This window comes from Pyxicephalus adspersus, chromosome 2, assembly GCF_032062135.1.
Source record: "Pyxicephalus adspersus chromosome 2, UCB_Pads_2.0, whole genome shotgun sequence".
Taxonomy (NCBI): domain Eukaryota; kingdom Metazoa; phylum Chordata; class Amphibia; order Anura; family Pyxicephalidae; genus Pyxicephalus; species Pyxicephalus adspersus.
This window is the reverse complement of record NC_092859.1, coordinates 115,432,898-115,446,113: the sequence shown is the minus strand read 5'-3', so window position 1 is coordinate 115,446,113 and position 13,216 is coordinate 115,432,898. Positions and strand designations below refer to the sequence as shown.

The 13,216-nt window shown below is 36.6% G+C and overlaps 1 protein-coding gene across 1 annotated transcript in view; it reads right to left on the bottom strand.

Annotated features, from left to right (window-relative positions):
* Window positions 1-9,688, bottom strand: part of LOC140324253 (death-associated protein kinase 1-like) — a gene marked incomplete in the record, with an annotated part of 23,336 nt that extends 13,648 nt beyond the window's left edge. Inside the window, 5 exon segments of the mRNA XM_072401984.1 lie at window positions 1,449-1,544; window positions 2,747-2,851; window positions 5,946-6,047; window positions 6,258-6,322; window positions 9,554-9,688. Coding sequence (XP_072258085.1) covers window positions 1,449-1,544; window positions 2,747-2,851; window positions 5,946-6,047; window positions 6,258-6,287 — 333 coding nt within the window.
* Window positions 9,689-13,216: the final 3,528 nt, after the last annotated feature.

Here is a 13,216-nt window from a genome sequence, read left to right as displayed (position 1 = left end):
GGAGATCTTGTTTTTTGTGTTTAAAGCGGACCTATCACCAAAGTTTTACTTCATATAAAAGGGTAGATAACTGGCGGTAAAGGAGCGCAAAGCCTCCTGGGCTACATACGTCAGATATTTCAGAAGGCTTCAGGCTGCTCCTGCAGTACTACATGAAATATTCAAGAAAGAAAGGGTGTTTTGGCAAAACAAATATGTATTGATATAAGTGATACAGCTCATAAACAACAATACATTACATTACAGTACTTTCTTTCTTGCCTATTTCATATATTATTTATCACTAAAGGGTTGGCACACGGTCCTAAAGGACATACAATCCACTTTGACTTTAATACCACCACCTACCCTTCTATGCTCCTGGAATAGGAAAAAAGTGCTAATCTCATGCATGCACAGTGAAATTGGCACTCTTTTTTCCCCCATTTACAGCCTGCACAGTGTAGGATCGAGTGAGATAGGCAGAAGAAGGGGACGGAAGAAGATTTCTCAGCGCAGAGAAAATGGAGGAAATGATTACATAACGGCGCATGACAGAATCACAGACAGCTCTGAAGGAGACGAGGGATCTGTGGAAGTAAAGGTAAGTGGATTTTTTTTTTTTTTAAGTTAATTCTCTTTAAAGTTCCAAATAATGTTTTGCCCTTTTTATGTTTGGCTGGAATCGGGTTGAATGTATATATGTCATCACATGACCATAACAACATAGGATACCAAATGCTACACAGGGTTGATAGATTCACAAAAGATACTTATTTAAAATGACAGGGCACTGGGTGTGATATCTACCTTTCCACAAACAAGGTGCCATGGCATGCCACATTCTTCTCTAAAGACTGGGTCTACACGGATGTTTTAAAAAACGCATGTACACGTTTCTATTGCATTTATATGCATTTTATGCACTTTTATTTGCGTTTTAAAGCTTGCCTTTAAAATGCTGGAAAACGCCTATGCTTCGCGTTTTTAACTTTTTTGCACATGCCATTGAAATCACTGGAAGAGTTTACCTGCGTTTTTGGGCGTTTTCCAGCTTTAACCCAGCATTTAAATTTTTTAAACGTTGCAAGCAACATTTAGGATAAAGCTCATAAACGTGCCTCAAGGAAACGTCCTGGTGTAGATTAACCCATTGTAATGCATCAGGATTTCAAACAAGGGCTTTAAAAGCCTCAGGTTAACTGCTGGGGAAACAGTCCCTGTAGACTAAGCCTAAATTATGAGGATTGAGTGTATGGCATGTGTAGTTATTGCTTGAGTGAATTTTCCCTGTTATCAACATATTGTTGCAAATTTTGGAAATCACTTTCATTATTAGGAAATACTGCTGCACCTCTACCTGGCTTGATTATTGCCAGTAACATATGATTTGTTTTTTTTCTTTTAATCAGACCTACAAGGCTTGGCTTTACCCTGTCTTAAAGACCAAGCCATTTCACCTTACACACCGTATCCTGCAGGTTTTTGTCAGCTCCTTCTTCTAGCAGGAAATTGACAACTTCTAAGCTTTTACCCTGAATGGCTTCATGAAGGAGAGATGAGCCCTGAAACAGAAATACCTGAAATTTTTATGTCTGCCGCAATAAAATTTACAGTAAAGAATAAGTAAAGAAAAAAGTAACATTATTGTGATAAATTGAAGAAAAAGAGAATGAAAGTAGACAATTGCAAAAACATGCAAAACTTTTTTTTTTTTAGAATTTAAGGTAGTTTATAAACAAGGAATGATAAATGCAACATATGACAAACTTTAAAAATCAATTACTAATACAAATTCAAACCGGTTCCAAGTGGTTTAGACAGATTGGACAACAACCACATTTGATTGTGGGCAAGGCCAGACATTCTTGGCTAAAATTTAGGGGGAAAAAAGTCCGGACAAGCCCCTGGGTGATGGGAATATCCCTTTATGTTTGCAGTTATATATCCAAGGCCATCCATTCTAAGCTAATGAATTTCAGGATGGAAAACAGCAACAATTGCTTGGGGACTGCATTGTGCATTGAACCACTGTGCAACTCATGAACAGATGAACTTCACATCAGAAAGGATCAAAAGCCCAGGGTGTCTATAAGTGTCTGATTACAGGTCAATATGTTTATATTTTTGCCACATATATATATTTAATTGCATACAGTATATTATGGTATTTGCCTACCTTTTTTTAAAAAAAGAAAATTAAATATTAGAAAAGTAACAAGACCAGGGTGGCAACAGTGGCTAACTCCACAACAGAGTCAGGTTGGTGCCATTCTCCATGGCCCTCTCTGCCTCTAGTTTGTGATTGGACAATAAAGAAGAAGCTATTGCAGAAAGATAATCTGATCTCTCACATTGTCCCTGTCAGCACACCTGACTGGCCCTTAGTGTTGCCCTTGTACAGAGGAATAAAAAATGTGCCAAGCCAATTCAGCTACTTGCATTAAAAATGCATGTAATATTTTTGTAATTTTTTTATGCTTGTAATGCTTGTATATTTTCTACAAACCTAAATACAAAATAGTTTTTACATAATTTTATTTAGTTCTGGAGTTCATCTTAAATTCCCTTTTGTTAGTGTGCACTTTAGTAATTGAGACCTTTCTAGACATTCAAATCAGCAACCACTAAGACTTTTTCTATTTGGAATAGATCTTGGTATTATTATTTTTAATTCCAAAGCTAAAATAAAAGTTGCTTAAAAACATTTAGTTCAATTAAATTCTCAAAGTAAGCTTGCTTGATTTTTGTTTGCATGCAGGTATACCCAAAGACTTTGATGATTTATTGCACCGGGTTTCTTTGAAAGAAGGAATTTAAATACTTCCAGATTTCCTCCGAAAGCCGCAAAATGCAAAGGCGTTAGACCGCTCTGTAGGGAATACAGCATCGCACATATTAGTACACACCATAATACAGAATAAGGAGGCACAGAAAACAATATCAAAACATTGTACTTCTTTACACTTTGTAATTATAACATTTTTTTAAATTTGCAATTATTACAATTTGTCAAGTTTATAACCAGTGATATTTAACCGCCTTACAATTATCGGCCCGCTACCCAGTGGGCATAATTGGCAGGACGGGAGTCCCCATGTGTGCACAGGGAATCCCCTACGTCATTATAGTGGGCGTGTGCTGTGCGGGACCCACATGGACCATGCCGACTCTGATTCCAAGAACGTGCTCCACATCGAGCCTGCACTGACACTGGACTCCGTGCACAAGGAATCCCTCACATCACCCAGGTGGGTGTGTGCTGTGCGGGACCGCACAGACCACGCCCACACTAACCCTGAGTACATGCTGAATGGTCGGCCCCACACATTTTCACTTTACTAAATCTGGCCCTCTTTGCTAAAAGTTTGGACACCCCTGCTATAAATGGTCCTGGCAGCATCTAGCAGTTTCCTCATCTCCTAATCTCCGCATAAGTATAAACCTGATGCTACAGTGTGTGTGCTGGTAAAAGGCAGTGGTCCCTAAAGACAATAATTCTTACTTGATCTGCATCACACCCCCTTTTTTTGGGCACCTTGTTGGGTGCCTCCAACAATATTATGTCTGGTTATGTCCAGTGGCAGAGTATGAAGAATGTCTATATAAGCATTTACAAAGGTAATAACATAGTATAGTATAAAGATTTGATCCAAATCCAAAGTGTGATCAATAAAGTTTATGTAGATCTAGCAATGAACATCTTTTGCTCCCTTGTGGTCTGGGAAATTTACAATGTATTTGTTTTTATAATAAGTGTGTCACGAACAAGACACTAGACAGGAGGTGGACCCTCTGTGCTACCAGCACGTTAACCGAGGTGATATCAGAGGCGCAGAGTCTAAGGCACCGCCCGGTGTTCACCAGAGCACCCCGCAAGGGGTGTTGGGCTTTACTGTGAACGGCACCCAGGTTGCGGCCCTCAGACTCACCCGTGCAGGTAGCAGCTGACAGTTGGAAATAACCAAGGCGCAGTACAAAGTCGACAGCCAAATTCAAAAACCGAAAACAGGACCGGGTCAGGGCAGGCAGAGAACAAGCATGGACAGGACAAGCCAAGGTCAGGAACCGGAAACCAGGACTGGAAACTGAATACTCGCAGGAACCTCGGGTAGTAATACCTATTGCTGAGGCAATAGGTGTCTGACTGAGCCCAGCCATATATAGAGAGACTGACAGGCTAGCTGGGCTGGGACTAGGAGGACAAGTGAGAATCAACTGTTAGAAATGGCTCAGCAACACCCCTAAGTGCAGAGCAGCTGGAGCAAGGTGGTAACAGCTGCTGCAAATCAGACACTATCAGGAGGACAACAAGTACCAGATCTGTTTGATTGTTGCAAAAAAATACAGCAGATGATCCTGCTAGAAATCCTAAGAACTGATAATTTCCCTCCCTGTGCTATATTCAGGTTAGCATTGATCCTACTTCTTTCCCTTGACCACAGAACATCTATCCTTCCCCATGTTTTTTAGATAATTAGGGAGGAGGTGTTCAGTAGTCCTAAAAAAAAATTCCTGCAGTTTGGTGAAAATGTTGTTTCATAAATTCAGAAGAATAATGGGCAGGAAATTTGTTCTTGGTTGGACCACCAAGTGAAAAAACAAGATTGTAAAAGACTGCAAAAACTCTACAATGATATTAACTAAATTGGTAATGGTAAAGAGAATGTTAACTAATCAAAGAGTTGTTGTAAACATGACAACCAGAGATTATCCTTTACAGTGGTCAGAGAAAACCCCCAGCGCTGCCATATCCTGCTCATGTAATTGGCTAAATGCTTAACGCAGCTGTTTTCACTTTATTACAACACTCTGGTTGCTCATAGAGGACAGACCTTCTTACTTAGCATTTCATAAAGAGGAAGTTACTGAGTCATATCAGTGAACACAGAGATAGGACAGGTATAAATTGGTAATAAAGTCTACGAAAATACTTGTAATCATATCAATGAATTAAAAAGACTTTTTAGGTGAAGTTCTTCTTTAGAAACAAGAAGAGCAACAGCCAAAAAGCTAAAAATGTGACCCATCAGGCCTGCTCTTTTTTTAGACCTTTTTGTTAATATCTTTCCTCAGTAACCTTTTTGTGTGTAGCTTAAAGTTTTTTACATTAAACGTTGCAGCAAGTCATATAAAGTTCGCCAATGTCCAGGCTGTAGGAAATCCAGCATTAATTGGTACTTTCCTTTCCAACCTGAGTGTCCTTGTCCCAGCCCCTTTGTTTATTGGATTTAATTTTTCAGTACTGAGGCTTAACATCCCATGTGAGGTTACTCTGGAATTCAAATGCAGCCTGCCTAGGAATTCTCAGACTGAAATCTTTCCATCTAGAAATTTTATTTACATCATTTATACCAAGAGCAAGCCTGCAAGCAAGCTTGAAAGCTTTGAAAAGAAGATTTATGTAAAATTGTGGTTAGTATTGATGAGGGGGATAAAAAGAAAATGCAAAATATAAGCATAATGAACTCAGCTTTAATACTAAAATCCTGAACCTTATATAATGTGGTAACACCATAGAACTTTCAGTTCTTTTCACCTTGAACTTCAAATATAAACATAGCATTATCAAACTTTTGCTGGATTAGGGGATTCCAAAAATAAGATGAGAGGACAGATCTCAGTAAAATAAAATGTTAGTTTAATTCAAATTATTAAAAAATATCTATGCACTCACAAATATAGTAGAATTCTGCACCTGCACAGCCAAGAAGATGATTCTTAGCCTCCCCCCGGCCAGCAGTAGGGCTAATAAATACCCCAGATTAGATATTCTGTAATATGCTGCAGGAATACTAGGGAGCTGATAATACCGTGGCACTTTTGTGGCCATTAAGTGATTTAACCTTTGGGTAGATTGAGAATTATTAGGCAGTGTGTTTCTGACAATACTACCCTCTAATTCACGCAATGTTCTAACATCAAAGAATGTTTAGTTTTTAAACATAGTTTTACTAAATACATACCGCATTTTCATCCAGAATGTTATATTGATCTTCCAGAAGTAGTCTCTGCACTTTTTCGAGGTTGTCGGCATGGGCAGCATAATGCAACTGTGTATTACCATTCTAAAAAGCATACAAGTGAATTTTATTACATGTGTGCTATTTCAGTTATGTTATATCATTTAGAGCGTTAGTTAATTTTCATAGTATGTACTGTGTGTATCACATGATTGATATTACTGGTATGCAAATGCTACAAACAGATATATGAAGATCAGATCAGAAAGCATGTTTCTACACATTTGGCTTAGTTACAGGGACAGTAAGTTTTACCTCATCAGCAGACAAATGCATATGAGACATTATTCCTGGGTTTTTCTGTTCTCACAAGTTGCAGTCTGGGGAAGGGAAAATATATGGGAGACACGTTACACAAAACATACACAACTATGCAAAGTCTAAAAAGTTTTGTTAAATATATAAAAATGCAGGAAAAATGTACAACCAAGTTATTTCAATATTGAGTTACTCCCATGACATTGATTTGTGTATGTACATTTCAGCCTGGCTTTCATGGCTATCACAAAATAATAAGATTTGGAATACTGCAGTTTGTTAAATTTTTGTTCTCGGGTTTAGTTATGCTTTAATAAGAAAAAAATGAGATGGGTTCAGTAAATATGTACATGCCAAGATCTGTAAATTTATTACACCTGAAAATCTGGACAATCGGGTTTGAATCCAGTTGACTGATATTTACTCAGTATGGTACCAGAGACATCATTAGTTATATAGAAATTATTAAAAAATAAAAACAAAAAAAAATAATGCTGGCTTCTGGTCAGCTAAAACCTTTTAGTACTTCTCTTGTTTTTTTGCATCACCATTTGCAAAAACTATCTGTATTTATTGTGTGAATATATTTGTTTAAATCGTTAATAGTAGTTGGCTCTGTAAAGGCATTTTCTCTGGATAGATTGGGGAAGTGTTGGATCCTTGGAACTAAGTTTCTGAAGATGCCCATAACCCTGATGGGGAGATTCACTCTTCCATTTGTCCTGATGATCATTGCCACTGAGACTGAAAGTGAAATCAAAGGATTTCAAAACCGAAACTAAAGCCAGGGAAAGAAATTACTTTGACTGGAGACATTTTCTAAGATGGAAATTCCCCTCAGAATAACCCCCCACACCCACACACTCACACTCCTGATTTAAAGCAGGGTATATGGAAAGAGGGAAAAGAAGAGCTGGAGAGCCAGGTCACTGTTATGTGTGAGACAGCTCCTACTGACTCTCCTATGGAATGCCAGCATTAGGTATTATTATTATTATTATTATTAATTTTTTTATTATTAACAAACAGGATTTATATAGTGCCAACATATTACACAGCACTGTAACTAAATAGGGGTTGCAAATGACAGACAGATACAGTGACACAGGAGGAGGAGAGGACCCTGGTCAGAAGAGCTTACAATCTAGGACACTCGGCTCTGGTTGGTGTGCCCTCCAGCGGGGTCAGAAGGTACCTGCTGGGGGGGCGCACTGGCCAGGGCCGCAGACCACGTCTTCCACACAGATTGCAGGTGGGCGGGTGCGTGGTGCAGAGCCTGTAAGTTTAGTGGTCCATAGGTCCAAAAAGGTTGGCAACCATTGATCTAGGAGGTAGGGGAAGTATCACAACCTTAACTGGGCTATTTAAAAAAGTTAAATATAACTATAATGAATACAGTATGTACAGCGTGACTTTATTACAATTGTGTTTCGATTCTCCGCCTTTTTTCAGCTTCTAAATTCAATCTCTAACCTAGAAAAAAAATGTAGCTCCCATGTTGAAATAATTGGCGCAGAGTTTTCCGCTTGCTTGTCTCAGGTGCATGACAAAAACTAAAACTAAAAGATCATTTTGACATCCAGATAATTAGCATAAACTGTCATTGCTGAACTCATTCTAAAGAATGTTATTTGGGTAAGTGGATATAAAGCTAGTCTTTGATCCTTTGGTGTCAGTCATTTGAGTCACACCAGTAACAACCATGCAAATAAATGTGGAAAAGTAGCACTGCAATTAAATGAACACTTGAGCTGCATAGTCAGTGAGATTTAGAAGGTGTCAAAGGATCACCAACAATGCAAGCTGTGTTTTTTAGAACCAGATTAGAAATGGGTGGTTACATTGTCTCTCAGTATTGGTCAGGTTAGACAAGGTAGTCTATTTCTAAAGCAGTGAATTGGACATAGAGTTCTGTAGTATGTTTTCACTCAGGTACAGGATAGCCCTGTAGGAAAAAAATGGATGGAGGAGCTACATGCTAAAGGTGAGGATCAGTCCAAAAAAATGGTTAACCAGAGAAGTTCTATGTAAAAAAATTAGAAAGGCTTGACCTGACTGCAGGTTGCTGATCACATGGTGGTGTGGAGTCACAAGAGACGGGACAAGGTGCTGATAGAAAGTAATTTCAAAAAGGTCAGCTGGAGAAAGAAGTTGTGGCACCCATACACTTTTGTAATTATCTACCAGAATCCAAGGTGTGATTTTTATTTTTCTGATCAGAGCAGCTTGAAGGGTTTAGAATCAATACAACATGGGTCATCAGATGGTTCTCTTTGGGTTGTTCTTTTGATGGAAGTCAGTATATATATATATATATATATATATATATATATACGTATACCCATTTTTGGTGCAGGTGAAGCCAGGGGTAGGGTGGTGCTTAGGGATTATTTGGGACACCCAAAGACCCTCTACTGGCAATACTTGTCCGTTAATATTTAACTTGTTTGCCTAAATAAAGGGTTGCTGTAGCCATTAATCCATATCAACCAATCTGAGTCATTATTTGGGGTAAAAAAAACATTAATTTCATTTCAGTGAAAGTTGGATTGTGTGCCCAATGTCATATTCACCACTTTATAAATAGCCCCCCAGGTGTTTCACATGTATTCATACATACATAAAGCCGAATGAAAACTATGGAAAACAATTCTGCAGTGATGCGGAGGATGATTCAGTACACTAAAATTACCTACAGAATCAATATGAGTGTTTTATTTTTTAATAGAACCCTTAGAAATAACACATTCCCATTACCTGTTTTATACTGTGAAAAGGTATGGCTGAGTGAAATAGTTTATGTCTGTTAATAGTTAAGCCGAATGACAAACGTTGACAGGATTTAAAAGGGTGTGCTTACTGTTAACAGTGACATTTTGCAGTGAAAAAAAAATCACCAACAAAGAACATAATGACACTTATCTATGAATTCACAGTAGTAACACCTACAGAAACTGCTCATGTTTTCACTGATTTGTAATCAGCACTGACTTGACTGAAAAACTGAAGCATAGTCAGTTCACAGAATCTTTGTACTTGTTTTTAAAATAGAACTCCCAATGCATGTTCATATTAACAAAATATTGGTGTTGATGATTCTTAAACATTAGGTTAATGTAAAAAACATTCAAAACAATCTGAACATTAATCACAGAAATAAGAACAACTTAAAATTATTATTATATTTGTCTTATTAACATTTGTGATATTTATATTTAAAGTTGACACTTTTTTTTAGCTATGTGTCTTTCTAGCTATAATGAAACAAAGACCTAGGAAAATAATTGTCTTACCTGATACAAGGAATATAGATCCTGTGGCTGTCCTTTGTGCTTTCATCTAAATCCTCTGATTTCCCGGTAATAGCAAACTCCACCCTATAACTAGATGACAGTGAAGATATATTAACTGTTGACAGAAGTTGTTCTAGCTGCTTTCATTTTAGCACTGCTGCAGGAAAACACACAACAATGTACAACAAAGGTTTATAGTTTTTTTTCAATATACTAACCAAGGAAAGGAAGGAAGTAGTAAACAAACACAATCTTGGTATGCAAGTACATGTTTTGTTCAAATAAATGACAAATAGTATTAAATGCAGTGTCCAAGAGATCTCCCATCCTAATGTGTGTAAATTCCCCCAATGTACAGTGCTGCGTAATATGTTCACGCTATATAAATCCTGTTTACTATTAATAATAATAATAATAATATTAATAATAATTCAAAACTCAGGAGGAGTTCACTGAAACTGAAAGCATTTTGCACATGGAAATAATTAGAAACCAGTGGGCCCACCAGCTATCTATTTGTATGTCATAATAAACAGGAGGCAGTTATGATTTGCTTATCCTTTTTACAAACCTTACAACTTTTTCCATAGGATGACCTCCCACTAATGCCTTCCTACTGGATTTCATGCATGGATATAGTGAACTTCACTTTTCTGTCATGAATGAATGAAGTCACTATTGTGCACAGAGTTTAGGAAGTCAATTTTACTACAGCTACGTCTCATATTCTGACCACTAGAATTTTAAGGTGATTAAATTAATCCGTACTAGCTTCCAATCCAACAGTGGGACCTCACCCACACTGCTGCAGATGGGGTATTTCAGTAATATTCATAAATAAAATGAATATGTTTATGCACAGGAAGACTGAGTTATTGAAGATTTTGCTTATCCGAGACATATTGAGTTGACATAATGAAAAGTCTTGAATATCAAGTGTACGTGACAGTGAACTATAGTAAAACCTGGGGAAATAGCAGTTTGCTTTGATAGTTACAGGCTTACAAGAACTAAATTATAGTAATATGATCACCTCAACAGAGGTGACTTGACAATATATAGGCAAAAAAATGGAAATCCTGAAAAAGCATGGGCTACAAATGGGCAATCAAATTCAAAGTCCAGTCAACTATTACAGTATGCCATCAACACCCAAACTGTCTAATAATTTAAGTAGTAGCTCTGGTGGTCCCCACACCTAAATGCAGGAAACTGAAGATAATTTTGATTGAGTACCATAGGTGTCAAATGTAGAGCCTTTCAATAAATTTGAGGAATGTTTTTATGGATTTTTTATAATATATTGGTGGGCATCCTTTAGGAGTATAACATTTAGTAACCATTTTACACTCCTTCTTTTGCGTGACCAATTTATTTGTTTCTTTTTGACATAGTTACATGTTACAAGGACTCACTTATTTTAAATAATTCTGATAAAAAACACAAGGAGTCTAGGGACTATTTATAAAAACAGGGAATCCCTCAAACATTCCCTGATGGGAATCAATTACATTGAAACACACAAACCTGGAAGATTCCCACAAGGGGATGTTTAAGGGAAAGTCTGATTCATTGTTTTATTATTAGAGCCCTAAATGATGATATTGATGTAATATAAATGATGTAAAATGATAATGTTTCTAAGCTACATAATTAACTTAGGTCTTCTTCCAAGAATACATCCATCCAGTAAATTCCATACTCAGATCAAGAAAATTACTGGTGCCAAAAAAACAAACCTTAATTCAGGGTTGAATCAGTGGTGAGTTTCCTGTCTTCTTTAGCAAAAAAAAAAAAAAACAAGAAAAAAAAAGGTTTGAACATTTCCAAAAGTTTTCAGTATCTGTCTGATACATTAAAAATACCCTTAAGAAATATATCACAGTGTTCATATCACAAAATGTAAATGATGCACTGTTCCTTGTGTGCTGGCTGCATTTAGCTCTTTTTTTTTATTTTTGTGGATGAAAAGTATTTATAAACCAATAAAAAATTTATAAGAAACCAGAATTCATGTTAAACAACAACAGTCCATGGTCCCATACATTCAGCAATGACACAATTGTGACTTTTAGAACACTGTACTGATTGCAGATATGATTTTACATTATATATAGCAGGTAGCAGAGGTGGAGAAAAGTATGGAAACAGTAGCAATCCAGAGGTTTTTTTAATTAGCAAAACACCATAGAACACTACAGAATGTTCTTTCATCCATAAAGTGATTGTTCAGCTCTGCATTTTGCAACATGTTCCTGAAAAAAGTTTGTGTAGCAAACATTGGCTTCTAGATACGATATTTCCCTTGATAATTTCCTCATTTACTCAGAAGCTTTCAGGAACCTGAAAATGTCAGATGTTCTTTCCAGCAACTATGTTCAATTGTCAAAACCTACATTCAAAAGCAAGACACCTGATATGCTAAGGCCATAACCCATATAAAAGGGGCTTATAAATAATATTACATTACAAGAAAACATATTTCAGGATCTGCGGTTTACCACAGTGTTTTTTACTCAAACATTAGGCATCATAGTTTCAGAGGCATATGTGGCAATAAATTAAAATTTCAGAATATTCAGACAATTTACTTGCAGGGCTTTAAAAACGAATTTTTTTAATGCACTTGTTAAAATATTATTGTAGTATAATTTAAAACAACATAAAATGAGGGTATTTGTTTACTAGTATTATCATAGTATTATATTGCATTTATATATTACACTTTGCTTTACATAGTCCAGTCTTGTTGGAATGTGTCCCTCAGTGAAGCTTATGTTCCCCCCGCCATATATACATATGTCAAGTCTAAGGCCTATTTAGGGGTAAAACAATTAACTTACCAGTATAGTTTTAGGATGTGAAAAAAAAACAAAGTTTCCCAAGAGAACCCACACAAGCAGAAAAGTGACAAAATAATGCTTGAACAGCACATAAACTGTTAGTATAGCACAATAATGTGGCTAAGCATCTACAATCTTTTCTATGTTTGTTTTTGCTTACTGTACTACTTTTGAAACCACTTCATGTGAGAATAATTTCCTTTTTTGTTGGAAGAGAAACATAGTTGTGCAAAACAGTTTATTTTATCAGTTTCCCATAAACTCCACTTATTATATAGAATGTAAGGTGCTCTAAGGGATTTTTAAAGAGCAACAAATACAAAAAAAAAGGTTTATTGTTATCCAAGAACCTATACAACTATACTAAAGTAGAAAAGCTAACTTTACTGGTCAAAGAGGAAAGTTTTATATATGTTTTAGTCCCCTATCCTGTATTGAAAAAGAAAGTTTGTAAAATTGTACCTACCCTCTTCACTGTCCAACACTGCTGGTCCTTTTCACATATTACCTATTTATTTATATATCACATGCGTTATTCCCAGTAACAAAATCGTTGTTGTGCAGTGTAATCAATCCTATACATCCTTGGTAAATAATATAGTCTCAAGCAATCCCCTGAGGAAGCTCGAATGAGCGAAACACGCCGGGTACAAGATAATTGTTGTACTTTTTGAACCCCATGTATATTCACTGACATGGGGAAAATTATGTACTGTATAGAAGACCTCTGTCTAATTTTGAACACAGTGTAGCGGGTCTTTGTTACTTACAAGTATTTGCCATTAAAATTATGTCTTGTTTTTGATTCATACAAACCTTG